At 61.9% G+C, this 27,826-nt stretch overlaps 1 protein-coding gene across 7 annotated transcripts in view; it reads right to left on the bottom strand.

Moving 5' to 3' along the window:
* Nucleotides 1–406: 406 nt before the first annotated feature.
* Nucleotides 407–27,826, bottom strand: part of HDAC7 (histone deacetylase 7) — a 255,735-nt gene continuing 228,315 nt past the window's right edge. For 3 of the 7 annotated variants that reach the window (XM_030546206.1, XM_030546207.1, XM_030546204.1), the window contains exons 13-26: nt 27,343–27,571; nt 25,249–25,382; nt 18,233–18,353; nt 16,917–16,966; nt 15,421–15,528; nt 14,588–14,643; nt 13,901–13,988; nt 12,515–12,634; nt 9,837–9,934; nt 6,773–6,891; nt 6,005–6,138; nt 4,808–4,892; nt 4,159–4,297; nt 407–2,940 (exon numbers count right to left, since the gene is read on the bottom strand). In XM_030546206.1, coding sequence (XP_030402066.1) covers nt 2,895–2,940; nt 4,159–4,297; nt 4,808–4,892; nt 6,005–6,138; nt 6,773–6,891; nt 9,837–9,934; nt 12,515–12,634; nt 13,901–13,988; nt 14,588–14,643; nt 15,421–15,528; nt 16,917–16,966; nt 18,233–18,353; nt 25,249–25,382; nt 27,343–27,571 — 1,527 coding nt within the window. In that variant the 3' untranslated portion in view covers nt 407–2,894. The remainder of the gene's footprint in view (nt 2,941–4,158; nt 4,298–4,807; nt 4,893–6,004; nt 6,139–6,772; nt 6,892–9,836; nt 9,935–12,514; nt 12,635–13,900; nt 13,989–14,587; nt 14,644–15,420; nt 15,529–16,916; nt 16,967–18,232; nt 18,354–25,248; nt 25,383–27,342; nt 27,572–27,826) is intronic. The other 4 variants (XM_030546205.1, XM_030546208.1, XM_030546210.1 and 1 more) reach the window with 4 other exon arrangements.

The raw sequence follows: 27,826 nt of genomic DNA, 5'->3' as shown, positions 1-27,826 counted from the left end.
TGACCCTAATAACATGGCTGGCTATCATTTCTTCCAGAAGGCAACAAGTCTTGGGGGCGGGGGAGGGATGACACACCCATGCAGGGACAACAGACTCACAGGGGCATTGGCCTCTGGAGGTGACAATAGACCCACAGGGGCATTAGGCTCTAGGGGGAACGTATCTATGGAGCACTGGGGAGGGGACAACTGACCAACAGGGGCATTAGGCTCTGGGGAGGGGGACATATCCATGGGGCACTGGTGGGGGGGGACAACAGACCCACTGGGGCATTGGGCTCTGGGGGAGAATGTGTCCATGGGGCTCTGGGGGGGAAGCCACATCCAGGAGAGCACGTGGATGGCGCAGGCCGTGGTGCAGTCTGAGTTGTGCCCTGTGTGTCTGAGCCCCAGGTCGGCGATATAGCCATATCCCCGCACACAGCTTGTGCAGTTCTAAGGCAAAGAAATATTTATTCTTCCAAGGTCTTTTTTTCTCTTTGTTATATTTTTACAAACAGACTCATCCCTCTCCTTGCAGACAGCGCCTCGCCAGACACCCAGCCCTGCGTGCCTACCCCACATCTCCAGACCCTGGCCAGATATCCCAGGTCCTGTGATCTGCCCCACTGAAATGCATGTCTCCACACTTCCTGTCTGCTTCTGTTTTGGACATTGGAATGGACCTAAGGAGACACTCAATTCAGCCAAGGGGTGTGCCCCTCAGAACCCCAGGAAGTGCTTGTGGCCATCACACAGGCCCCAGGCAATGGCCCAACTGCTCCCATTGCTGCACGTCACAACAGCTTCTGGGCCAGGTCCTTCTCGAAGGAATGGTGATTGTCTTGGAGGACACAGCCATGGAGTGGAAAGGGGTCAGATCCCCGGTGCCCCTGGCAGAGGAGGACTTGCTCCCAACACACTAGGAGACTGGAAACGACGACCCTACCTGGACAGGAGCCAGGTGGAGTGAGATTAACCCAGGAGCGTTGGCCTGTAGTGCAGGCTGAGGCTGGTGCTTTGTGGGGACCTGTTGTTCTCCCAGGAAACTGCTGCCAGCCGGCCCAGCTCTGCTCTTCTGCAAAACCTGTTTAAGTGTTTAAGGGCGGGCGGGGGGGCAGGGGAGGGGAGAATATTTTTAGCTCTTCCATGTTGCCGTGAGATGATACGAAAAGTGAAGTCAGGGTCAGATGGGGGTTGTAAAAGCTGCCAATTCTGGAGGCCACAGGCTCTCCAATGCCATTTCTGGGGAGCAGAACTGCTGGTCTCTCCCAGCTGTGTGAGTGGAAGGAGCCAAGGCTACAGGGGCGTGTGTGTGAACCCATGTGGTCTACCCAGGGAGGGGGAAACACTTTGCAAGATCAGCCCAGATCCTAGTCCCACTGAAGTTGAGGAAAGGAGCTGTCAGTCACTGTGCTTGTGTAGTGCTGGCTTGACAGTGGCCCAGTCTCAGCTGGCATCTGTGCAGCACCTGGCTTGATAGGGCCTTGATCATGGTTGGGGTCTGTGCAGCAGCTAGCATGACTGGGCCCTGATCTTGGTTGGGGTCTGTGAAGCACCAGGCTTACAGGGCCTCAATGTCCAGCGGTGGAGGGGTGTCTGTGCAGCACCTTCCATGATGGGGTCCTGAGCTCGGGCAGAGTCTGCACAGCACCCATGACTTCTAGGGGAGCAGGAATTTGGCTGGGGTTTCTGTTCACTCCAGAGAGGCTCTGGCTGGATCTCGGGGGCTCTCGGGAGTGTTTCTAATGTGTCCATCCTGGGCTAGCTGAGCACTGAGCAGCAATCAGACTCATGTTAAGCTGAGCCCATGTTAGCCCTAAGATGCCCTGTTTCTCCTCGACAGCTTGGGTATTGGGCAGGGAACAGGACTGGGGGCTAAGGCAGGCTCCCTAGTGAGGCCTGTCTCGAGGACACTGGGAGAGCCCTTAGTAGCTACTCTGGAAGAAGCCCCCCTCCCCTGGAGCCAGACAAAGGGCCCCATTAGACATGGATCCTCAGGTCACAGGCCTGGCTGGTTGTTCCAGGACTCAGATCACCTCATGAACCTCCATCTGCAGAGGAGTTTGTTCCCCATTGTCCCATGGGTATGTCAGGTGCACATTAGCACGTGTAATCTGCAGATAGTGCAAATCAGAAGGGCTCCGTCCCCGAGGGCTCACGCTCTGGTTAGTGGTTAAGGAGACCGAGTCCCAGGCTTGCAGTTCTGGGCACAGGGGACACTGGAGTCCAGGGCTTCCCTGTGATTTGCAGGTCGTCAATCATCTTCTAACCTCTTCTCATTCACAACGGGCTCAAACCCCACGTCATCATCACCCCGAGCTCCCACCTTGTGCCTGGCAGGAGGCTCCGATCGCTCCTAGACAAAGGTACAAAGAAAGAATGTTCTGTCCCCCCTCCCAGGAGCATGAGGTGCAGGGGTCCCTGGTGGAACCTTTGGCTGTCTGGAGAAGAGGTACAATCCTGAGATTGGCTCTGAACTGCACGTCAGACACCACTGTCCATCTCAACACCTGTCCAGTTTCCCACTGCCACAGGATGAACCCTTGGAGAAAAGCAGCTCTCCACCAACCGGGCAGGGCCTAGGCTTTCTCACACCCCACTGGCCCTTTATGCCCCTGCAACGCCCTGAGGGGAGAGCAGGTGGAAGGCGCGGTGCCAAGCACTGCAGGGCAGATCCTTTGAGAGGGAGTTTCTGGTCCTCGGCTGATCCCAGGCAGGAGGGTGATTCCCAGACAGCAGTGGGTTCCTTTGCAGGTGACCTGCAGATGCCGCAGCTGGAGGGCCAGTCCGTTCCATGGTGTGACTTGGGGAGAGAGGACATCGTGGCAAACAGGCAGTTGAGAGCGAGTCACGGGCTAGGGAGAGTCCAGACTCCTTCCTGCCATTGGCGACTCAGAGACCATCACCGCACATCACTGATTCATGGGCTCCTCTTCCTCCATCGGCTCATCCTGTGGCCTATAGTAGAGGAAACCAGCCAGCATGGTCAGAGGGGGCCTGTTCCCCGTGCTAACCCCCAGGGGAACAGCTGGAATTCCCCACACACCATGGCCAGAGGGGCTGCTCCCCCCTGCCATCCCCCAGGATGCAGCTGGAATTCCCCACACACCATGGTCAGAGGGGGGCTGCTCCCCCTGCCATCCCCTACTCATGGGGGTGCATTTGCAAATGTGGTACTGCAGTTGCAAGCCCTGGGCACTAAATGCCTTTGGACCGATCTTGCCCTAGTGGGTGCCCTACAATCCCATGGGGCAGACCCTAAGAAGAGAAAGAGATCTAGGGGTCATAGTGGACCACAAGCTTAATATGAGTCAGTGTGATACTGTTGCAAAAAAAGCAAATGTGATTCTGGGATGCATTAACAGGTGTGTTGTAAACAAGACACGAGAAGTCATTCTTCCGCTTTACTCTGCGCTGGTTAGGCCTCAGCTGGAGTATTGTGTCCAGTTCTGGGCACCGCATTTCAAGAAAGATGTGGAGAAACTGGAGAGGGTCCAGAGAAGAGCAACGAGAATGATTAAAGGTCTTGAGAACATGACCTATGAAGGAAGGCTGAAGGAATTGGGTGTTTTTAGTTTGGAAAAGAGAAGACTGAGAGGGGACATGATAGCAGTTTTCAGGTATCTAAAAGGGTGTCATCAGGAGGAGGAAGAAAACTTGTTCACCTTAGCCTCCAATGATAGAACAAGAAGCAATGGAGATTTAGGTTGGACATTAGGAAAAAATTCCTAACTGTCAGGGTAGTTAAACACTGGAATAGATTGCCTAGGGAAGTTGTGGAATCTCCATCTCTGGAGATATTTAAGAGTAGGTTAGATAAATGTCTATTAGGGATGGTCTAGACAGTATTTGGTCCTGCCATGAGGGCAGGGGACTGGACTCGATGACCTCTCGAGGTCCCTTCCAGTCCTAGAGTCTACGAGTCTATAAGAGGGAATCCCCAGGCACTACCCTAGTGCCCCATGAGAGCCGTCTGTGCTGCACTCACAGAGCTGGTGCAGGCTGGGCTCAGGGGGTTGCTGGTTAGGGGGTTAGACCCAACAGGTGCGCACAGCTCGCCCATGTCCTGGTCCCTGGCTGATAGCACACTGGAGCCATGGTGCCAAAAGACTCAGGGCCAGAGAGCAGTGCTGGGGTTCCGGGCGACCCCAGGGCTACAGGGAATGGCACCATCACCTCTTCTCCACCATCACCGCCACCGACAAGGAAGCCAAGGCTGTCACCGTCTCCACCTCCTCTGGGTCATGGTGCTGCGCCTCCAGGAATGAGCAGCTCACCTTGGAGGCAAAGCGCTGCACGGCACCCCAGTATTTACCTGAAAGAGAGGCAGGGCTTAGGGGGCCCTTATCCCCATGAGGGCACATTGGGGCAGGGGGAGGGGTGGCCTCCCCATTCTCAAAGCAGGGGAGGAAGAGGGAGGGGTCTTCCCGCTCAGAGAAGAGGAGGAGGAGGGGCAGAGGGCTTGCTGCTCACAGAGAGGAAGAGGGAGTCTGGCCTAGCCTTGCCCCGCCTCTGGCTGTCTGGGTTTTCCTGCGCTAGGGGCTTTCCCAAGCTCTCCAGAATGAGTGGCATGGCTCAGCCTTCTCTGGGAAACGAGACCCTGACGTGCCCTCTGGTGCTGGGGCTGCACCCCCGCCTGTAGCGGCATGAAGCAGCCCCAGAGCTCCAGCTGCCCCACCACGCTCTCAAGACCCAGCTGAGGCGGGTGCTGAGTACCAGTGATGGAGCCTGCTCTGGTGTGACTGGGGTCTGGGCCTTGGAGGCTGATCCCTCCCATATCCCTTTTCTGGCCCCCCTGGAATCAGCTCCTCCCAGGCACACTCACTCTGGACCCGGATCACTGCTTCCAAGGAGCGCACGGCATTGGGGTTCGGCTTCTGCCTCATGCTCTCCTCTGGCAGGGGATCCAGCTGCAGGGACAAACGCCAGGCAGGCTGTTAGTGCTGCTTCCGACCGGGAGGGGAGCTCTGTGCAGAGAGCTGTGCAATCCCCCGCTCAGCCCCAGAGGGCAGTGCAGCCGGAAAACACAGCAACCTTTGGCTGGCCCTCTGATGGAACGCTGGGCTGTGGGGCAGCTGGGGTCGCAGCTGCGCCCTGCTGCCCTGCATGGAGGTTCTGGGATACTTGGGGACGGCCTGTCTGATAGGCACCAGGCTGGCTTTAGGGATGCTGAAGAGTGTGTCCTGCTTCAGGAAGGTGGAAGAGGAGCAGACTGGTGGGGACTACAGGGCCTGTCATAACAGATCAGCCTTGTCCTGCCCCCACATGGGCCCCCCAATGCTGCAGAAGACAGCAGGCCCCTGCAGAGGATGGCAGGCTGTGGGCAAAGGGGGTACCCTGCTGTGTGGACAGAAACTGGGCGAGTCACACCTAGGCGCCGATTTCCCCTCTGCCCAGTAGGTGCTCAACCCCCACTGCTCCTGGCCCCGCCCTTGCCCTGCCTCTTCCTGCCCTTGCCCCACTCCCATTCCACCCCTTCCCCAAAGTCCCCATCCCACCCCCGCTTTTCCAACCCCAGCCCCGCCCCCTTCCCACCCTCATTCCCCCAAGTCCCTGTCCCTGCCCTGCCTCTTTTCTTCTCCGCCTCCTCCCCTGAGCGCGCACGTCCCTGCTCCTCACCCTCCCTCCTGGAAAGTCCTAAGCGCTGCCGAACAGCTATTAGGCAGGGGGAGGTGGGGGGGAGGGCTGGAAGGGAGGGGGAGGAGTGCGGACACAGCACGGTCGGGGGGTGGAGAAGGAGGCGATGGGGGAGGAGCTGGGCTACCAGTGGGTGCAGAGCACCCGCTAATTTTTCCTTGTGGGTGCTCCAGCCCCGAAGCACCCACGGATTCGGCGCCTGTGGGTGAGTGCACCTCTCCTATCTTCCATGGGATCCAGCCCCAGGAGTTGCCTCACTTGCCTCTTGCCAGTTCCACAGGGCAGCAACCACTGGGGCAGGGCCAGGGAGCTCGGGCTGCCTCCCAGCTCCGCTGCCCTCACCACTGGGGCGGGGAGGAGCACATGCCAGAGCTCACTGCCTCACCTCATTGCCCAGCAGGGCGGACACGCAGGCCTCCGAGGCATCGCAGATGGCCGTGAGGTCATGGCCCCCTTCCAGGGCGAGGACGACGGCTCCTCCTGCCAGACTCATGAGCTGTCGGGTCATGTAGCCGAAGCCTAAGAAGGAAGAAGCCAAAGGGGCAGCCTGTCAGCCACCCTGCTGCACTGATCATGCCCAGGCACATGCCTGCTTTGCAGACTGCCCTGGCTACCAGGAGCGGGGCTGACAGGGGCAAGCAGCTGGCGTTAGACCCCAGCCTAGCCCATCAGCCTCGGGGACTCTGTATCCCCGAGACCAAGTGTGCCAATGACTGGAGCAAAAGGCTGACCTGCCAGGTGAGGCTGGTCAGCTCCCCCATGGCTTCCCCATCCTGCTGAGGAGCCTTAATGAGCACACAGCCAGCAGGGCTGAGCCACTCAGTTCAGGACGCTGGTTAATGCCAAAGTGCCAGAGAGCAAATGGGGGTGGCTGCTGCATCACAGAGCACAGGCCTGTGCTGCTATTACAATAACCCCCCCGGAGCAGCCCGCTCCTGCTCTGGCCTTTGCTACGTGGAGAGCCCCTCTGGGCCAGTGCCTGCCATGGGAGCAGCCCCTGGAGCAGCTCTCCTCCCAGAGCACTTCCACACTGGGAGCACATTCCTCCCATACGCGCCTCCCGTAGCCTCCTGAACAGTCCTGTTCCGGGCAGACCCAGTCCTGGCTTGCTTTCTAACCTGCCAGTGCACAAGCATCAACTGCAGCTCCTTACATTTGGCAGAGACTTTGTAGCCTCCTAGCGGTGGCGGGTGGCCGTCGGCTGCGTCGAACCCTGCAGATACCAGCACCACGTCTGGGGAGAACTCGTGGGCGATCGGCATCACGACAGTTCTGTCAGGGAAGAAAACACACATTCAGCAAGGGCTGAGCACATGGCAAGGGCTGGGCTGCCCAGCTTCCAGACCCAGCTCTGACACTGATGCAGCTACAGTGGCATCAGCAGAGAACTGCATGGGGAGCAGCATCCACAGAGCTGGGTGATGCAACGAATCTCTGCACAAAACTGCAGCCTACACCTCTGCCCCAGGAAAAGGCCCCTCTGGGACAGCACAGTGGTGACAGGTGCTGCACAAACTCTGTGATTAGAACTTTAAAGACAAACACACAAAAGGTACCCCAGAGCAGGCGTCAAATTCCAGGCCACAGGCCAGAACTGTCCTGCTCAATGGAGCCCCTGTGATATGCGCTGGTGTGACAGGATCTACGCTTTCCAGCCCTCAGGGCAGTAAAGTTGGCCTTCTCAACATAACCTGTGACATCTTCTGGAGCCTACAGACGGCCTGAAACAATGGCTCTGGGAGGAGTGAACTCCCTCCCATACAGAGACCGAGTGTTCACTCTGAAGAGTAATGATTACACTTGATATGTCACAGCTGACTAGTTGTTGCTAATCATTTTATCAGATGGGTTGTGAATGGAGTGGGCATTTGCCGCTGATGGTGGAGGGAGGAGGAGGAAATTGGGATCCGCGCCAGGAAAGGAAGCAAGGAAACATATGGCCAGGGTTGGAGGTGGGGAAGGAAGAGGTGTTTCAGGAAGAAAATGCTGAGGCCTACTGAGTGACACTGAAGAGAATGTCTGGGCTAGCTGGTGCATGAAGGTCGCACAGCTCCCTTGTCAATAATGGGGCTCTGCTAGGGCTGAGGGTCCTGCATGTACATCCCAGAGCACAAATCCACATGGATCCTGGCTCCCCACCAAAGGGCCTATGCCTCTCACAGAGAGACAGACAGACAGACATATACTATGAACAGCACAGCCAGACACTGCACATCCCACAGCGATAGAGCGCAAACCATGGGAACACTGGATCCCAGACACAATGTCTGTTCAAAGGAGCAGTTCCAGCATGGCCAGATTCCCTGGGTCTGTGCGCTGGCCCCTTTCCAGCAGATCCCAGCTAGGAGCCTAGGGCCATGCTCCCGGGGACAACAAGCGAAGCCAGGAGCCAGTTTCAGCTGCAGGCAGGTGGGGAACAGAAGGGGAGTGACCAGGCTGTTGGTTCAAAGGGCAGGATATTCCATGGGCTCCCTGGAAATGCAGCCTCTCAGAGGGGCTGCTGCTGCTCACAGGCACTCTGGGGCTGGATCAGACTCTCTTCCCCTTTCAGCCCTGCTGCCATAGGAGGCATGGCTGCCCTAGGGCTCTGGGAAGGAGGAGGTCCTGGACAAAGCAGGGCAGGACCTAGGCAGGTCTGTGGACAGCACATTGGCCAGAAGCGCTGAGTGGCCCGTGGGTGGGCTGACTCCAGCACTGGCGAGGCCAGGGGGCCTGGGAGTGAGTGGAGATCCCGTTGCTGTGTAAACAGAGAGCTATTTATAGAGCCTTTTGAGTAAAAGCAAAGCACGGGTGTGGGAGCAGAGGGGATGACTGCCATGAACCCATGGCCATTGTGCTGGGCTGGCTCACACAGTGCCTGCACTCCCAGCTGGTGCTCAGCTGAGCCAACATAGCTCCTTAACACCCTGGGCCGGGTCAGGGAGACCCAGGAGGGGGAGGGGCTGTTCTAGCAGGGGTGGTCCCCCGTTGTCTCCCCCTGACCCAGGGGATCTGTGCATCTTCCCAAATGGATGGGATTGCATCTTTCCAACCCCCCGCCCTACTTTGGGCTGCCCCTTCAGACCCACTCCTGCACTGGGCTGCCCCCTTTGCGGCCACCTGAACCTCCCTGATTTGGGCTGCCCCCAGGGGAGTCACTAACCACTGCCTGTGGGAGCAGCCAATGCTGCCCCTGCCAGCTGGCAGCTACTGGGTGCCATGCAGAGAATGCCAGCAGCAGCCTGTGCTGGCATGGGCTTGCCCCAGTCTGAAGAGGGACTGGCTCAGAGTCCTGGCTGTGTTCCTGGGCCAGGGGGATCCTGGCTGAACAGTAACCCAATACCCAACTGGGCTGTGCACTGGGTCGTTGAAGACCTTGGGCTGATGTGCTTCACACCAATGCCCCCCATGCCTCATTCCCCTGCAGTGCTCCTAGGAGGACTATGAGTAGTCCCAAGAAGCCATGTGACCAGCTACCTCTGGATGGAACTGTGTCCATGCAGGTCCAGGGCCACTGCTGCCCCAAAGCCCTGCCAAATCCCAACAGGACAGCAGGGGACCTGTGCCCGAGGCGTGCTGCCTGCCCGCCTAGCACTTCAAGGCTGGGGCCGCACTGCCTGCCTGTCTGGTGCTCCAGGGCTAGGGCTGGGGTGGCCTGGAGTGGGGGCCGGTAGCCACGGTGGGGGGACTCTGGGCTTCGGTGGGGGGGGAGGGGAGGAATGGATAGGGCTGGGGGCTACCCTTCCCCATGAGCACAGCTTGGGACAGATGGGGAGGGGGGCTTTGGGGTAGAGATGGGGAGGGGCGTAGCTGTGGACAGCCAGGGAGGGGCGTGGCTAGGGACAGAAGGGGAGGGAGTGTTGGGGTAGAGATGGGGAGGGGCGTGGCTGGGGACAGAAGGGGCGTGGCGTGGCTGGGGACAGAAGGGGAGGGGGGCGTTGGGGTAGAGATGGGGAGGGGTGCGGCTGGGGACAGAAGGGGAGGGGGCGCTGGGGTAGAGATGGGGAGGGGTGCAGCTGGGGACAGCCAGGGAGGGACACGGCTGGGGACAGAAGGGAGGGGGGATGGCTGAGAAGAGACAGGAGTGCAGCTGGGGACAGAAAGGGAGGAGGGTGGCTGGGAAGGGATGAGGAGGGGGACAGCCAAGGAGGGACACGGCTGGGGACAGTAGGGAGGGGGATGGCTGGGAAGAGATGGGGGGGCCTGGCTCGGAACAGAGCCACCCAAAGGAAGGCTACCTGAAAGCTGCCAAGTATTCCGGATCCCCCATGGGTGCGTCGAGCCCACCAGTCCAAGCCACATTGACATTAAATCCCTCGCCAGCGCCAGAGCCAACCTGGAAGACAGAAAGGAAGACGCTGCAGCAGAGGGCATGGTGTTCAATGGCAGGGCCCACCATGCCATGCCAGGGAAGCTCTTAGCTACACACTCCCCAGCCAGGATCGGCTCCAGTGCCAAGCTCCAGTGGTGCCAGACTGGAGACCCACGCAGTCCACAGCCTGTCCCTGGGCTCACGATCCAGCCCAGGGCAATGGCTCCACCTCACAGGAAGTGTCAAAGCAAAGCCCTTGATGCACAGTAAGGAGCTGTGGTGTTTCCCTATGGCATGTCACCCCCTGTGCTTTGCACACTCTCCACCGCAAACCAGGGTGCGTCATGACAGCTGCTTTACCTGGGCTTAGCAGCGCTTGAGGACTCTGGGACAGGACGTGGAGGGAAATCCTGCCGCCAGCCAAAGCTCATCTACGGGACATTTAGAATTAACTGCTGGAATTGATTCTCCAGGGGTGTGGGGGATTGGTCCGTCCCTTTCAGCCTGTCAACTGAAGCTGGCTCGACAGCAAGATCTGGGCTGGGGAACCTCTGGCCTGGGAGGTGCTGGAGCTCAGACTGGGAAGTCAGAATGGTGTATCAAGGCCTTGACATCCCTAAAATAATAATCCCAGTGGGATTCCTGCAGGGGAGGCCCCAGAGGCCCACGTCAGGGTTCCTCTGCACCTGTGCGATGGCTGCACAAGGTGAGGCTGGCAATGAGGGAGGGAGGGGCGGCTTAATGGACATGGTGGCGGTGGTGGATCTCAGTGCAGTCTGCTGCTGAAATGGTGTTCTCGGCCAGACGGGGAGCCCCCTAGGCCTTTTCCTGCACAGCTGGGTGTGTTCGGAGGGAGGAGCTGACACTCATTCCTGGGACAACCCCCATCAGCAGCTGCCAGGTGACACTGTGGGCCCGGCATAGGAAGGAAAGCGTGAAGGAGAAAACAGCTCATAACGTGCTTAGTAACCACAGCTACTAGCTAAGCATCATAAACCGTCCTCAGCAGCTCTGCCATCCCCCAGGACGAGGGCCGGGAGCTTGACCCGCCTCACCGCTCAGCACAAAGCCCCTTCAAAAGTACAGTGAAAAGGATGAGGGACTGGGTGGTATCCGTGTTCTGCCTTTCCCCCTCCTCAGCCATGCTCCCTGAGCCACGCTGGGCTCCAGGGTACTGCAGGAGAACACTGCTGGGGTATGGCCTGCTGCAGCACAGCCTTGGGGGAGCTGTGCAGAGCACCTGGCCTTGAGGTCAGGGGCAGCATGGCCTTGGGGGCTTTGCAGAGCACACACGTCTTGGGGTGCTGGACAGCCTTGGGGGAGCTGTGCAGAGCATAGAGCCCTGGGAGTTGGGGGCAGGATGGCCTTGGGCAAGCTGTGCAGAGCACCCAGCCCTGGGGGAGGGGGTGGCCTGTGGAATTCTTTACCATGGGAGCTAATCAGAGCTCAACCGAGGACTGCAGAGAGGTGCTGGGTTCTCTCGAGTGAGCAAAGCAGAACAGATCTGCTCAGCCTCCCTCATCCAGGCCAGCCTCCCCTGCTCAGATCTCACCCAGCCTCCCCAACCAACAGGAGCCATGTGGCCCTGCCCAAGCTTCCCCAATCAACCCAAGACTTTACCAAACTTCCTCTCTGCTCATCTCTTGTCCAAGCTTCCCCGATCCCTGCCCCCGTCTACACCCGACCTTCTCCTGGTGATCCCAGGGACCCCTCCAACCTTCCCCAGCTTCCTGCCCTACACAGGACCCACCCCAGATCCTTTGGCCCTGCCGTGGTCACCCTGTGCTCACCCGATTTCCTAGAGTTTAAGACCAGAAGGGATCATCACCACCATCTGGTCTGAGCCCCTGCATCACATGCCCAGCCCATGGGATCCACCGAGGGTGTTCTGCCTCTGGCCCAATACATCTGGTTGAGCCAGAACAGATCTTGTAGAAAGTGATAGCCAGACTCCGAGCAATGAAGAACTCTCCTCATCCCTAGAGGAGCTGTTCTGACAGCTAACTGCCCCCCCCCGATTAAACATTCGCACCCTATTTCCAGTCTGAATTTGCCTGGCTTCAGCTCCAGCAACTGGATTTAATTCAGCCTTTGTCTGCAAGATTAAAGAGCTCCCTGCTCTCAGAAGTCTCTTCCCCATGTGCGTGCTTCATGTGGGTCAACTCTTCCCTGCTCTCTGTTAAGCTAAGGATCTGCCATTCCTTCAGACCTCACACAGGGCTGCCAGGGCTGGGATGGTTCCTGGAGCTTTTCTATGAATGTCCCTTTTGCCACCATTCGTCTCCAGGTGTGGGCTCTTGGTTCTAGAGCGCAGACCTGCCCTAAACATGTCAGGCTCCACCTGGCCGGGAGCACGAGTGCACCACTGGCTCTCGGCAGTCGTCCACGTGAGCCATGCATGATGCACAAGCGCTCACGAGAAAGGAGTGCAAAAGGGGTCAGAGTGAATCCATTCAACAGGACATCTGGCTAGCTCTGCTCCTGCCACGCTCCAGCCTGGGCCTCCCTATGCTCTGCCCCGCGCTTGCTGCCCCCATCTCCATGTCTCCCAGAGGATGCGGAGCTTAGGTAACCTGGGAGGGGCTCAGAGGCTAATGCTCTCACCTCGTCGGCTGCCCCACTGCCGGGGAAGAAGTTGCCATCGTCATGGCGATGTAACGAAATGTAGAGAATGTCTGGGTCTTTGTAGAACACTTGCTGGGTGCCGTTGCCATGGTGAACATCCTGTGTGAGAGAGAGGCTGTGAGCAAGCTCCTCACCCTCTGTCCATGGGATGGCCCTAGTGTCAGGAACCCAGAAAACTCCAGGCAGCTCAGGGACTGCCCAGACCTCTGCCAGGTGTCTTCTAGGCAGATGCACTAAGGATATAAAATAGTGGACAGTGGCACCATGCTTTGGCCTTTCTCCTCCCCCATCTACACTGGAAGTATCAAGAACATTGAGAAGACAAAGACTTCAACTGAGGAGGTCCAGGCTTAAGGGAGAGGCCTGTGTGTTAAAAACTGTAACATCCAGTGGGGTGAGAAAATTGCTTGATCTAAATACTGCCTAGTGTAATAAGGTTTCAGATTTAGACTATGCGCTTATCTTTTGTTTTCTTTGGCAACCATCTCTGTCCTTTTATGCCTGTCACTGATAATCACTTAAAATCTAGCTTTCTGTAGTTAATAAAACTGTCTTATTCTTTACCTAAAACAGTGTATTTTGCTTGAAGTGCTTGGGAAATCCCAGCTCAGTTTGCAAAGGCTGGTGCATATCCTTTGCACATTGAGGCTTCTGACCAGGGCAGGATGGTACAGTTCTGGGGTGTAAGGCTGGGGATCTGGGGGGAACTGGCTGGTGCATTTCTCTGTGTAATTCATGAGTGGCTTTGAGAGCATTCGTGTAATCTAGCTAGGTGTGGGGCTCCACATGCTGTTATGCTGAGTGATAACAGCACCTAGAAGAGTTTGCTGCTTCTCCCTAGCAAAGCATTGTGTGAGACAGCTCAGGCTGGAGAGTTAAGGGGGCACAGCGGTACCCTATTTCCAGGTTGCACCCTGGGGATCTTGCCACACCTACTCACACAGCTCTGCCAGTGCCCCCTAATCCCAACCTGCAGCCCCCTGCTAACCCACCCCACCCACAGCTCTGCCGGTGACCCTCAATCCTGACCCACAGCCCACTCCTAACCCACCCACTCAGCTCTGTCAGTGCCTCTCAGTCCCGACCCACAGCTGCCTATTAACCACCCACTCAACTCTGCCTGTGCCCCTCAATCCCAGCCCACAACCCCTATTTGCAAAGCTATTGGCCTCGAAGGTGGGACAATGCTGTACTATCAATGTACATACAGATCACTGGGGACATGTGGCTTGTTGCATAACATACAGCTGACTGGGCTCTGCCCGGAGCTAGCTAGCTGGAAGGAACCATTGAGAATAGCTCCAGCCTGAGGAGAGGACAGAGTGGGGAGAAGGTCGGGGGCCAGTGGGGCTGGAGGAGACTCACCCAGTCCACAATGAGGATCTTACTGAGCTTCCCCTTCTGCTGCAGCTGCTTAGCAGCTATTGCCACTGAGTTGAAAAAGCAGAAACCCCTGCAAGGAGGGAAAAGCAGGAGCTGGTCAGTGCCTAGGCACCACCCTCCCCAAGCAGCCACTGCATCCTCCGAGACAGCCACTACCCTGCCCGTGCATGCGGGCTCTCCCGCCCCTCTAGACTAGTGGGTTCTCCACTCTCCCACCCTCTGGACGGGGTGGGTTCTCCCCACTCCACCCACTGCCCTATGGACATGGTGGGTTCTCCCCTCTCCACCCACTGCCCTATGGACATGGTGGGTTCTCCCCTCTCCACCCACTGCCCTATGGACATGGTGGGTTCTTCCCCCCCTCCAACCACTGCCCTCTCGGTGGGGTGGGTTTTCCCTTCCCCTAACTGCCTCCATGGGGTGGGTTCTCCCCCTCCCCCCTGCCCAGACACTGCTTGTCAGTCCCACTCTACACAATGGGGAGCCAAGGTTGGAGGCGGGTAGCTCAGCAGTGACTCCTGTAGCCCTGTATGATTAGCTACTACAACACATGGGATCTGTGTTCTTTCCAGCCTACTTCTGGTGGGAGGAGCCTGGCAGTGAGCTTGCCTGGCCCAGACTCCTCGGGTGGGAAGCAGACAGGGTCAGGAGGCAAGTGATGGCTCTTACATGGCTGTGGAAGGGTCCGCATGGTGTCCTGGGGGTCGCACCACAGCAAAACCGTTCTGGGGGCAAGACAAAACACGTGATTGTGGGGCCTTTATTGCCCACCTTTTCCCCCACCCTCGGGGCACAAGCCAAGCTTGCCCTGAGGGTACCAGGGGGTGCTTTGTCCAACTCCAATGCAGTCTGGAGAACCCTGAAGTGACCCTCTCACCCACATGCAGAAGTGTCTGGGCTTGCCTGGCCCCACAGCCCCAGGAGACTCTTCCTCAGCCCTGGGGCCCCTGCATGGAGCACACCAACATTAGAGCCCGGATGGCTCCAGTTGTGGCACTCAGGGGTGTGAAACCTGCCCCTGCACTCTCACGTCAGATCCTGCAGTCAGTGGCCCTCTCCTAGCCAGGCCCTTGGTGCTGGCGCTGGGCGGGGCAGGCTGCCATTCACTCCCATGCTGAATTAGCATCTCTCCCTTGGCTTGAGCCAGAGGGCAAGTCTGTCATTTCCAGGGGCCACCAAGCCTTGCTGCCTCTGCTTCTGAGCTGACTGCCAGCACGAACCCTCTAACCACTATGTCAAGGCCGCTGATCCCGCCAGTGCTTCCCATTGCCCCACTCAGATGAAGTCCAGGTACCTCTGGCTTCCAGAGGGAAGTGTCCTGGGGCCTGCTGTCCAGGATCCCAGACTCTGATGGGCACGTGCCAGGGCCCGTAGCCATCACCAAGATCCACACAGGAGGGTGAGAGAACCCCCAAGAGTCCCTATCAGCCAGGGGAATCGCCAGGGATCCCCAACCCAGACACTGGTACGATGCCAGCCCTCATTTCCTGGCTTCCTCCTACCTTGAGCTCCCTTGTGGCCACCTTGAAGGCCAGGTCAGTGACGCTACCAGCAGCCCAGCGGGCGGCGTTGGACGAGTGCAACTCGTTCCAGATAGTGTCGCTATCCACCTGGAAGCAAGTGGACAAAAAAGCAGTGAGTGGGGCAGGCCGCCCCTGCCGGAGCTGGGCATCGGGGAGTCTCTGCAGAGGGACCAAAGCATGAAATGTGGGCTGGCTCTGGCAGCAGCGCACTGCCTGGCTGCTTGGTGCCAACAGCTGAATCTCAGTCCTCAGAGGGCGGCTGAAAGTGACCAAACCCCCAAATTCCACTTCCCAAGCCAGACGGGCAGGTTTCTGCACGTCGAGTCCCCAGGCTGGGCCAGCTATCCAGGTCGCCAGCTGAGCAGGGCCAGAGGCGGGGGGAGTCCGTAGCGGGGTCTGCACAGCGCGGATCCCCTGTGCCTGGGGCTGGGGCAGGGATGGAGAAAACGCATTTTACCTTCTGTATTTTATTTTACTGTTTAAACAAACATCTTGGTTTGATCAGGATCACGTCATGGGCCGAGCCAGAGCGGAAACCTCAGTCTCTTCTGATCAAGTCCATGTGTGCGGCTCAAACGCCCCCTCTGCCCACAGACAGAGGGCAGCGTCCAGCCGAGGAGCCTTCGCTCTCCTGCTCTGCCTGGGGGGACGGGATGGGATGGGCGAGAGGGGAGGAGCAGAGGCAAGCAGGAGAGAGAGCAGATGGGAGGGAGGGAGCCAGTGGCCCAGCAGCAAGGGCAGGGGAGGAGGAGAGTCAGAGCAGGGAGTGGGAAGGCGAGGAGAGAGTGAGACACTTCCTGAAAGAGAGAGAGACAGAGAGAGAAGAGGAGAGGAGAGGAGAGTGCAGTGAATGGACAGAAACCAGGGCAGCAAGCTGCGAAAGGAGAGAGGCAGCAGGGGTGTCTGGAGCATTGGGCAAGGTGGATGGCTGGTTTGCTCTGCCCCAGTGATACTGCTCTGCCCCTCTGACCCTGCCCCACTCGGGACCCACCCTGCTGCCCTGACCTGCCTGGGCTGGGACCATCCCTGCACTGTCCCCACCCCTACACCAGGCCTCTGTGAGCCAAATGATTTTGGTGATTGGGGGCTGCAGGCTGCCAGGGCCTGGCTGAGCCCTCCCAGCCATGTCATGGGGCACTGAACAGCTGACCGGCGGGGGGTCACTCTGACCCTGGGATCCCATTGCCTGGAGCTGACCATGGTCCCTTGAGCTATTCCGTGCCCAGAGAGTCCATGGCTTCCTCAGACGCCACATAGTCCTGGGGTCAGCGTGGCTGGCTAGGCCCTGCTCCCACCCACAGGGCAAGGGCAGGGAAGCTGTGTTACTGAGCTTGTGTTCCTGAGCCGAGGCCTCTGTCTCCGCCTTGCGAAGGGGAGCTCCTGCTCTGTCCAGCCTCGGCAAGGGGCCTAGCACCTTGAGCCACTCATCGCAAGCCTTCCCCCTCGAGTCCCCCAAGACACAGCCTGACACTTACCCCCACTCCCCCACAGGGCAGCATGACGAACATCCTCTGCGACAGGATTCCTGCAAGAGAGAGAGGCTGTCAGGGACCAGGGTGGGAGGGCTTGGGGGCGCTGTAGGTTGCCAGGCAGGCAGCAGGAGCAGCTAGGGGTTGGGGGGCAAGAGGTACCTGGGGGCTGGGGATGGGGGGCAAGAGGCATCTGGGGGTTGGGGGGCAAGAGGGTAGGAGGTGCCTGAGGTGGGAGGGGGACAAGAGGCACCTGGGAGGAGAGGGATATGGGGGGCAGGAGGCACTTAGCCTGGCTGCTTGTTGAGAGTTTGGCTTTGCTTTTCAGCATCCTGTGGAGGTGCATGGCCAGGGCTGGATTAAGCCCGCAACAGCAGGCGCCTGGGAAGGTGCAGGGGTGTGTACTGGACAGGGAAGATGCAGGGTGCTGAGTGCGGTGCAGAGTCCAGGAGTGGGAGGGTGTGGAGAGCTGGGGCAGAGGAGGATGGTGGCAGGATTGGGGCCAGCTGTCACAGCTGCATGTATCTGGCAGCGTCATGGGGGCAGCACCTATGGGTATTGCTCCTAGCTCTCCCCAGAAGTCGGGGCACCCCAATCAGACTACTCCCTAACCCTCTCCTATGAAGGGTTCTGCAAGGGACCTCAGGAGCCTGTTCCATCTGAGCCACCAGGTGAGGGTAGTTGAGTTTAGAAGAATCATCTTGGCCCAGCTGCTACCCCACATCCTCTTGGCTTGGACTGAGCACCCCTAAGCTGCCTGCAATGAGGGCACGGTGATGAGCCAGCACCCCACCTCCCTGGGGCTAGTGCCATGGCACGCAAGGTAATGGAGGCTTCATCCAGAGCTTTGAGCTTAGCCTGGCCATGTCCACCCCACATTCTGCCTCCAGCTCTGCACCTGGGGTGGCATTTGCCCAGTGCAATGCCAAGGTGCAAGGCATTAGAGAACCAGCCCTGGTGTGCTCTGGGGCCTGCATTCTCTCTGCAGCCTAGGAAGCCAACCTGTTCAGGTAGCGCAGCTGCACTTGGGTCCAGATTTTCCAATGTGCCCAACTCCCAGCAGCTCCCGCTCTGACCTGTCCCTTAGCCCCTAAACAGTGAGCAGAGCACATTAGGGGGCCCTACGGATGGCTGCTTGTGGGAGAGGGTTGAGTTCCAATGCAGAGAAACGGAGAGGATGGGGCTAAAGTTGCCCAGTGCCCGGAGTGTCTGACCCAGGGTCAGCCCCCAGATGATTACCTGTCCAGGGCAGTGAGGCCACCACTGTCCCCAGGAGGCAGCTTGCTGGCCTCTATTGGGGGAGGGATGGTCCTGTCTCCTACCTGCCAGTTTCCCGTTGTCCAGTTTCAGGCGATTTAGGGGGTTGGTGCCATAGAGGAAGACGTGGCGCTCAGTGTGCACTGACTGCAGCTCCTCCAGGGTTGCCTTGCGCCCTCGCAGACACTGGCAACAAATGGGAGCAGGGCAAGTTAGTAGCATCGGGAGGGAAGAACGGGAGGCAGGGATGGGCATTACTCCCCTGTGTGCCCACATGCCACCGCCAGCAGATATCCCAGTCCCTGCCCTCAGCTGGAGAAACAACGGGCCTGAATGAGAGCTGCAGGCTGGGACCAACATCTAAGCACCAGGAAGGGGAGCCTGGGGGTGAATCTGTTGGGGTGCTGGGAGTCCCTGGTGGCTCAGCGTGCCAGCCTCACACCCTGGCCCCCTCCCAGCCCCGGGGGCTCAGTGTACCAGCCCTCCTCTCAGCCGCCCTCCCAGCCCCGGGGGCTCAGCGTGCCAGCCAGCCTCTCAGCCACCCTCCCAGCCCCAGGGGCTCAGCATGCCAGCCCTCCTCTCAGCCGCCCTCCCAGCCCCTGGGGGCTCAGCGCGCCAGCCCTCCTCTCAGCCGCCCTCCCAGCCCCTGGGGGCTCAGCGCGCCAGCCCTCCTCTCAGCCGCCCTCTCAGCCCCAGGGGCTCAGCGTGCCAGCCCTCCTCTCGGCCCCCCTCCCAGCCCCCAGGGGCTCAGCATGCCAGCCCTCCTCTCAGCCGCCCTCCCAGCCCCAGGGGCTCAGCGTGCCAGCCCCTCTCTCAGCTGCCCTCCCAGCCCCCGGGGGCTCAGCGTGCCAGCCCTCCTCTCAGCCGCCCTCCCAGCCCCAGGGGCTCAGCGTGCCAGCCCTCCTCTCAGCCGCCCTCCCAGCCCCTGGGGGCTCAGCGCGCCAGCCCTCCTCTCAGCCGCCCTCCCAGCCCCAGGGGCTCAGCGTGCCAGCCCTCCTCTCAGCCGCCCTCCCAGCCCCCAGGGGCTCAGCGCGCCAGCCCTCCTCTCAGCCGCCCTCCCAGCCTCGGGGGCTCAGCGCGCCAGCCCTCCTCTCAGCCGCCCTCCCAGCCCCCAGGGGCTCAGCGCGCCAGCCCTCCTCTCAGCCGCCCTCCCAGCCCCAGGGGCTCAGCGCGCCAGCCCTCCTCTCAGCCGCCCTCCCAGCCCCCGGGGGCTCAGCGCGCCAGCCCTCCTCTCAGCTGCCCTCCCAGCCCCGGGGGCTCAGCGCACCAGCCCTCCTCTCAGCCGCCCTCCCAGCCCCGGGGGCTCAGCGTGCCAGCCCTCCTCTCAGCCCCCCTCCCGGCCCCTGGGGGCTCAGCGTGCCAGCCCTCCTCTCAGCCGCCCTCCCAGCCCCGGGGGCTCAGCGTGCCAGCCCTCCTCTCAGCCGCCCTCTCAGCCCCCGGGGGCTCAGCGTGCCAGCCCTCCTCTCAGCCCCCCTCCCGGCCCCCGGGGGCTCAGCGTGCCAGCCCTCCTCTCAGCCGCCCTCCCAGCCCCGGGGGCTCAGCGTGCCAGCCTTCCTCTCAGCCGCCCTCCCAGCCCCAGGGGCTCAGCGTGCCAGCCCTCCTCTCAGCCCCCCTCCCAGCCCCTGGGGGCTCAGCGTGCCAGCCCCTCTCTCAGCCGCCCTCCCAGCCCCCGGGGGCTCAGCGCGCCAGCCCCTCTCTCAGCCGCCCTCCCAGCCCCCGGGGGCTCAGCGCGCCAGCCCTCCTCTCGGCCGCCCTCCCAGCCCCGGGGGCTCAGCGCGCCAGCCCTCCTCTCGGCCCCCCTCCCAGCCCCGGGGGCTCAGCGTGCCAGCCCTCCTCTCAGCCGCCCTCCCAGCCCCTGGGGTCTCAGCGTGCCAGCCCCTCTCTCAGCCGCCCTCCCAGCCCCCGGGGCTCAGCGTGCCAGCCCTCCTCTCAGCCCCCCTCCCAGCCCCTGGGGGCTCCGTGTACCAGCCCTCCTCTCAGCCCCCCTCCCAGCCCCTGGGGCTCAGCGTGCCAGCCCTCCTCTCAGCCGCCCTCCCAGCCCCGGGGGCTCAGCGCGCCAGCCCTCCTCTCAGCCGCCCTCCCAGCCCCGGGGGCTCAGCGCGCCAGCCCTCCTCTCAGCCGCCCTCCCAGCCCCGGGGGCTCAGCGCGCCAGCCCTCCTCTCAGCCGCCCTCCCAGCCCCCGGGGGCTCAGCGCGCCAGCCCTCCTCTCAGCCGCCCTCCCAGCCCCGGGGGCTCAGCGTGCCAGCCCTCCTCTCGGCCCCCCTCCCAGCCCCCAGGGGCTCAGCGCGCCAGCCCTCCTCTCGGCCCCCCTCCCAGCCCCGGGGGCTCAGCGCGCCAGCCCTCCTCTCGGCCCCCCTCCCAGCCCCAGGGGCTCAGCGTGCCAGCCCTCCTCTCGGCCCCCCTCCCAGCCCAGGGGCTCAGCGTGCCAGCCCTCCTCTCAGCCGCCCTCCCAGCCCCCGGGGGCTCAGCGCGCCAGCCCTCCTCTCAGCCCCCCTCCCAGCCCCCGGGAGCTCAGCGCGCCAGCCCTCCTCTCGGCCCCCCTCCCAGCCCCGGGGGCTCAGCGTGCCAGCCCTCCTCTCAGCCCCCCTCCCAGCCCCTGGGGGCTCAGCGCGCCAGCCCTCCTCTCAGCCCCCCACCCAGCCCCTGGGGGCTCAGCGCGCCAGCCCTCCTCTCAGCCCCCCTCCCAGCCCCGGGGGCTCAGCGTGCCAGCCCTCCTCTCAGCCGCCCTCCCAGCCCCGGGGGCTCAGCGCGCCAGCCCTCCTCTCGGCCCCCCTCCCAGCCCCAGGGACTCAGCGCGCCAGCCCTCCTCTCAGCCGCCCTCCCAGCCCCGGGGGCTCAGCGTGCCAGCCTTCCTCTCAGCCGCCCTCCCAGCCCCAGGGGCTCAGCGTGCCAGCCCTCCTCTCAGCCCCCCTCCCAGCCCCTGGGGGCTCAGCGTGCCAGCCCCTCTCTCAGCCGCCCTCCCAGCCCCCGGGGGCTCAGCGCGCCAGCCCCTCTCTCAGCCGCCCTCCCAGCCCCCGGGGGCTCAGCGCGCCAGCCCTCCTCTCAGCCGCCCTCCCAGCCCCGGGGGCTCAGCGCGCCAGCCCTCCTCTCGGCCCCCCTCCCAGCCCCGGGGGCTCAGCGTGCCAGCCCTCCTCTCAGCCGCCCTCCCAGCCCCTGGGGTCTCAGCGTGCCAGCCCCTCTCTCAGCCGCCCTCCCAGCCCCCGGGGGCTCAGCGTGCCAGCCCTCCTCTCAGCCCCCCTCCCAGCCCCTGGGGGCTCCGTGTACCAGCCCTCCTCTCAGCCCCCCTCCCAGCCCCTGGGGGCTCAGCGTGCCAGCCCTCCTCTCAGCCGCCCTCCCAGCCCCGGGGGCTCAGCGCGCCAGCCCTCCTCTCAGCCGCCCTCCCAGCCCCGGGGGCTCAGCGTGCCAGCCCTCCTCTCAGCCGCCCTCCCAGCCCCCGGGGGCTCAGCGCGCCAGCCCTCCTCTCAGCCGCCCTCCCAGCCCCGGGGGCTCAGCGTGCCAGCCCTCCTCTCGGCCCCCCTGCCAGCCCCCAGGGGCTCAGCGCGCCAGCCCTCCTCTCGGCCCCCCTCCCAGCCCCGGGGGCTCAGCGCGCCAGCCCTCCTCTCGGCCCCCCTCCCAGCCCCGGGGGCTCAGCGTGCCAGCCCTCCTCTCGGCCCCCCTCCCAGCCCCAGGGGCTCAGCGTGCCAGCCCTCCTCTCAGCCGCCCTCCCAGCCCCCGGGGGCTCAGCGCGCCAGCCCTCCTCTCAGCCCCCCTCCCAGCCCCCGGGAGCTCAGCGCGCCAGCCCTCCTCTCGGCCCCCCTCCCAGCCCCGGGGGCTCAGCGTGCCAGCCCTCCTCTCAGCCCCCCTCCCAGCCCCTGGGGGCTCAGCGCGCCAGCCCTCCTCTCAGCCCCCCTCCCAGCCCCTGGGGGCTCAGCGCGCCAGCCCTCCTCTCAGCCCCCCTCCCAGCCCCGGGGGCTCAGCGTGCCAGCCCTCCTCTCAGCCGCCCTCCCAGCCCCGGGGCCTCAGCGCGCCAGCCCTCCTCTCGGCCCCCCTCCCAGCCCCAGGGACTCAGCGCGCCAGCCCTCCTCTCAGCCGCCCTCCCAGCCCCGGGGGCTCAGCGTGCCAGCCCTCCTTTCAGCCGCCCTCCCAGCCCCTGGGGTCTCAGCGTGCCAGCTCTCCTCTTAGCCCCCTTCCCAGCCCCCAGGGGCTCAGCGCGCCAGCCCTCCTCTCAGCCCCCCTCCCAGCCCCCGGGGGCTCAGCGCGCCAGCCCTCCTCTCAGCCGCCCTCCCAGCCCCAGGGGCTCAGCGCGCCAGCCCTCCTCTCAGCCCCCCTCGCAGCCCCCGGGGGCTCAGCGCGCCAGCCCTCCTCTCAGCCCCCCTCGCAGCCCCCGGGGGCTCAGCGCGCCAGCCCTCCTCTCAGCCCCCCTCCCAGCCCCAGGGGCTCAGCGTGCCAGCCCTCCTCTCAGCCCCCCTCCCAGCCCCCAGCGGCTCAGCGCGCCAGCCCTCCTCTCAGCCGCCCTCCCAGCCCCGGGGGCTCAGCGTGCCAGCCCTCCTCTCAGCCGCCCTCCCAGCCCCCGGGGGCTCAGCGCGCCAGCCCTCCTCTCAGCCGCCCTCCCAGCCCCAGGGACTCAGCGCGCCAGCCCTCCTCTCAGCCGCCCTCCCAGCCCCGGGGGCTCAGCGCGCCAGCCCTCCTCTCGGCCCCCCTCCCAGCCCCAGGGTCTCAGCGCGCCAGCCCTCCTCTCAGCCGCCCTCCCAGCCCCAGGGACTCAGCGCGCCAGCTCTCCTCTCAGCCCCCCTCCCAGCCCCCAGGGGCTCAGCGCACCAGCCCTCCTCTCAGCCCCCCTCCCAGCCCCCGGGGGCTCAGCGCGCCAGCCCTCCTCTCAGCCGCCCTCCCAGCCCCAGGGGCTCAGCGCGCCAGCCCTCCTCTCAGCCCCCCTCGCAGCCCCCGGGGGCTCAGCGCGCCAGCCCTCTTCTCAGCCCCCCTCGCAGCCCCCGGGGGCTCAGCGCGCCAGCCCTCCTCTCAGCCCCCCTCCCAGCCCCCAGCGGCTCAGCGCGCCAGCCCTCCTCTCAGCCGCCCTCCCAGCCCCGGGGGCTCAGCGCGCCAGCCCTCCTCTCAGCCGCCCTCCCAGCCCCGGGGGCTCAGCGCGCCAGCCCTCCTCTCAGCCCCCCTCCCAGCCCCCGGGGGCTCAGCGCGCCAGCCCTCCTCTCAGCCCCCCTCCCAGCCCCCGGGGGCTCAGCGCGCCAGCCCTCCTCTCAGCCGCCCTCCCAGCCCCGGGGGCTCAGCGCGCCAGCCCTCCTCTCAGCCGCCCTCCCAGCCCCAGGGGCTCAGCGTGCCAGCCCTCCTCTCAGCCCCCCTCCCAGCCCCAGGGGCTCAGCGCGCCAGCCCTCCTCTCAGCTGCCCTCCCAGCCCCTGGGGGCTCAGCGTGCCAGCCCCTCTCTCAAGGACTTGCTTGGTCTTTAGGGTCTCAGCTTTCTTTCAAACCAATTGCAAGGCCCTGTCTGCACAGCAGTTACACCAGTTCAAAACTGATGTTAGTTAAATAGGTGAGGACCTGGCCTTGCCGCTTTGAGCTAAATCGGTCTGAGCAGGATTCAGGCCTTGTCTACATGCAAAGGCTGTAGCATTTAACTGTACTGGAGTGAGGAGAGTGAGGGAGCTGGTGCATTGGCAGGTCCACTGCTAACCTGGGTCCGGTGAGCCCAGACAGGGTGAGGAGAGGGCACCTTTATCCCAGTATAACTGTGTCTACACTGGGCTGTACCCCTAGAATTGCTGCAGTAACCCTGCCCCGCCCGTGGATCCATCAGGACACATGCAGTGTGCAGAGCAGGCCTTCACTTGGGCTAAGTGCCTCAATCCCAGCCGTTTGCCCCAGTGTAACTAGACCAAAGGCTCATTCCCGAGCAGTCCCAGCCAGATGAGAAAGTCCAGCAGTGTCATTCTCCAAGCAGAGGCGCTCTCCTTCCAAGATCAGAGAGGCCTTTGGCAGTTTAGTTTATGTGATTTTGGAAGCGTTTTAAAACCAAACTGAAAGCTGCCTGTGTAAACGGGAATCCAGCTGGGGCTGGCACTGGGAGAGCACGTGTGGTTTAGCTGTGCTAGGAAGCAGGGATGGACACTCCCTGGGATACCAGGTAACACTCTCCTGTGCAGGCAAACCCCAGTCTAGTGAGACTAAGGCCACATCTACACTACAGAATTATGTCACCTAGTTTACGTCAGCATACAGCCACCGCAGCTATTAAACGGCTTGGCTCCTTGGATCAGTGGTGCGTGTCCTCACCAGGAGCACTTGTATCTATTGTGCTGTCAGCGTGGGGCATTGTGGGTGAGCTCCTGGATCCAGTAACAGTCGACATAAGCAATGCAGTGTCTACATTGACCTTGCGTCGATCTAATAACATCGATTGTGACTGCGCTGCTTGGGGAGGGGGTGTTACTAAACTGGTGAAGAGGGGCACGCATGTTGGCGGGAGCCAAATTTACATGAAAACAAGTCCACAGCCAGGTCGAAACCAGGCAGCTTATGCTAACCTAACCACATAGTGCAGACCAGACCTGCTGCAAGCTTTCTAATATAGACAAGGCTGTATACGGACAAGGCCTGAGTTTGCAGGGTCTGAGACAGGGGAAACACCTCAGCAGGGGCTAACATTGATACCTGTGATGATACGTAATGTCCATGCTCTCCGCTAGGTATCAGCTGTGCAAGGCGTGGGGAAGGAGGAGGGTCAACAGGGCCAGAGGCATGAAACAGGACTAGGAGCCAGAGGAGAGAAGCAGAGCCAGGAGCTCTGTGGGCAGCGTGCGTGACTGGGAAGCATCCAGGTCTCTCCTGGATTTCAGTGGGCACTGACCCGTGCTTGGAGAATTTGATCCAAGTGTTTCATGCCTCTCATCAGAAAGGAGTGAAACTCCTTGCAGTTCCTCTTCCAAAGGCGGGCAGGACTCATGATTGTTGTGAGTCTTGGCTCCTCTGGGGTAGACCCAGAGCCCCCGCCTCTGCACAGAGACCACCTGGGCCTTCCTGATGTAAGCTGCCCATCCTGTCTGAGGAGCCCCTCTGCTTTGGCAGGACAAGCTCAGCCCACGCTCTCTCACTTACCTCGCACTGGCTGCGCAGACCCCGCTCCTGCAGGCGGGACCAGATGCTCTGAATTCTCCCAGCATGCTCGGGATGGTTGCTGTTGTCCCCACAGGAGCACTGGTGTTTGAGCATCACAGAGTCATACACGAGCCCTGAAACACAACAACAGGCAGGAGTATTAGGGGACACCCGCCCTGCTGCGATCTCTGTCACCCAGTGTCAGGGTTCGGTGCAGTGCCGGGCTCAGCTCCACAATGCTGCTGCACTCACAGCCCAGGCTGCTGGTCTCTCCTGGGCACCTGATCATCTGCACAGGCTCCCTCCTGTCCATGTCTGAGTGGGAGTCCATTACCGAGCGCGATGGCCCCCATGACTGTGTTGCTGCACGGGGCCCAATGTGGAGCTGCCTCCTAGCTGCAGGCTGTCGCCCTGGCTTCTCACACTGCCCTGTCTGCTGTCACATGTAGGGGGCAATCCCGGGGCAGCCCTGTGTGGCTGGGTCCCAGAGACATCTCTTCCCACACACTAGCCCAATCGGTGAGCCCAGCCCAGAGCCCTTCGGGGCGGGGGGCTGGCTCTAGACCCCACTGCCCCGTGAGGTCTGGGCGTGATGGACCAGCGAGGGGGTCAGTGTCGACATGAGCCAAGCGGCTGGGACTGGTGCCCTTATACCTCTGAAAATCAGTGAATACAGCACATGCCACTGTACACAATCACTCCTACCCTCCCCCCAATCCCACAGGGGCACTCATCCGCCCAAATCTCCCAGGTGCTCACCCTCCAACCCCATGGGGGCACCCCCCCCCCGTCCCACAGAAGCACTTACCCCCCAAACCCCACAGATGCTCACCCTCCAACCCCATGGAGGCATCCCCCTGCCCAGCTCCACAGGGGCACTCACCCCTCCAAACCCCACAGGGCACTCACCCTCCCAAACCCCACAGGTGCTCACCCTCCAACCCCACAGGGGCACTCACCCTCCAACCTCCCTGCCCAGCTCCACAGAGGCACTCAACCCCCCAAGCCCCATAAGTGCTCACCCTCCAACCCTATGGGGGCACTCACCCCCCAGCTCCACAGGGGCACTCACACCCCCAGCCCCAGGGAAGCACTCCCCCCCCAAACCCCACAGGTGCTCACCCTCTAACCCCATGGAGGCACTCACCTTCCAGCCCAACGGGAGCACTCAACCCCCCAAACCCCACAGGTACTCACCCTCCAACCCTATGGGGAAGCTCATCCCCCAAGGTCCACAGGGGCACTCACCCCCCCAGCCCCACGGGAGCACTCACCCTAGGGACAGAGTGTGATTGGGGCAGTGAGGCTGAGTGATGTGGTGCTTAGAGCAGGGGAATGGGAGTCATGACTCCTGGGTTTTAGTCCTGACTTTGACCTGCATGTGACCTTGGGCAAATCCGCTCCCTGCTTTCTGCCTCAGTTCACTTTGCATGTAATCTGCTGCTGTGGGGTTTAATTACTGTGTGAGGAAGTGGGAAGATGTGATACTTTTGAATCCTGCGTGCCTCAGTTTCCCCTATTTGCTGCATTGTTATCTAGTGGGGTGGCAAAAGACTGTTTTCTCTCAGTGCAGGCTAAGGGACAAAGATGTGGGTGTCCTCCAGCTGTCTGGGCCCTAGGCCTCATATCAATGGAGCAATCAAGAAGACAATGGCAAATCTTGTCACCAGGACATTTGTACCTGACAACCAACAACCACAGATTGCCCCATCTCGCTGCAGGAAGCTACCCTAAGGACTTTCTAGGCTGTGTTCCAGTTAATAAATAACCCTTCCCACTTTGACAATGCTGTCTGAGTGTCACTGCTAATGGTGTGAGATGCATTAGGCCCTAACGAGCACATTAGGGGTCTGTCTCAGTTGGACTCACTGAATAGAGCTCATGGAGTGTTGCAGGCCCAGAGGTTCATTCTAAGGAGGCAGTGAAGCTGTGTGGCTTGTGTTGGAGGACGAACAAGACCCCTAGGGACTCTGGCACTGAAGGGGTTCCTCCTAGAGACCATTCCAAAGCTAGGGCCATAGCACCGATCCTGTGGATCGGTGACATACCTGCAGCCCTCCTGGAGTGCCCCCTGCTGGAGGCAGCCCACATTACCTGTTGTGAAATGCGGTTTGGCTGGTGGCTCTTGCACTGGCAGGGAGAGTGCCTTGGCGGGTGCGTCCTGGGCAGGAAGGGCAATGGTAGCAGTGGCAGGAGATGACTGGGCCCTGGAGAGAGGCCGGTGCCCTCCGTGTGCGGTAGGGACCATCAGGGAGTTGGCTGGTGGCTGCCGCTTGAGGAGCGAGTGCTGCAGGCGCTGGTGATGCTCCCACAGGTAGGCCTGCTGGGGAGAGGGTGTGACAGATGAATGTGGCGCCCTGGGCCAGGGATGGTCTGGGGACTCTGCAGAGGGCCCAGGTGGCACATGCCACTCTCTGGGCTGGGGAAGACCACGTCTGTCAGTGAGCTGAGCGTAGAGGCTGTGCTAACACCCCCCAGGGCCAATCTGTGCCACAGCAAGCGGGGCCAGTGGCTCCCCACAGCATCTCAGCAGCTATTCAATGCCAGGCCTGACGGTGGGTGTGGGGGAGGGGATCTC

This window comes from Gopherus evgoodei, unplaced genomic scaffold, assembly GCF_007399415.2.
Source record: "Gopherus evgoodei ecotype Sinaloan lineage unplaced genomic scaffold, rGopEvg1_v1.p scaffold_42_arrow_ctg1, whole genome shotgun sequence".
NCBI classification, from domain to species: Eukaryota; Metazoa; Chordata; order Testudines; family Testudinidae; genus Gopherus; species Gopherus evgoodei.
Note: the sequence above shows the minus strand (reverse complement) of the source record. Positions and strands in the feature narration are given on the sequence as shown.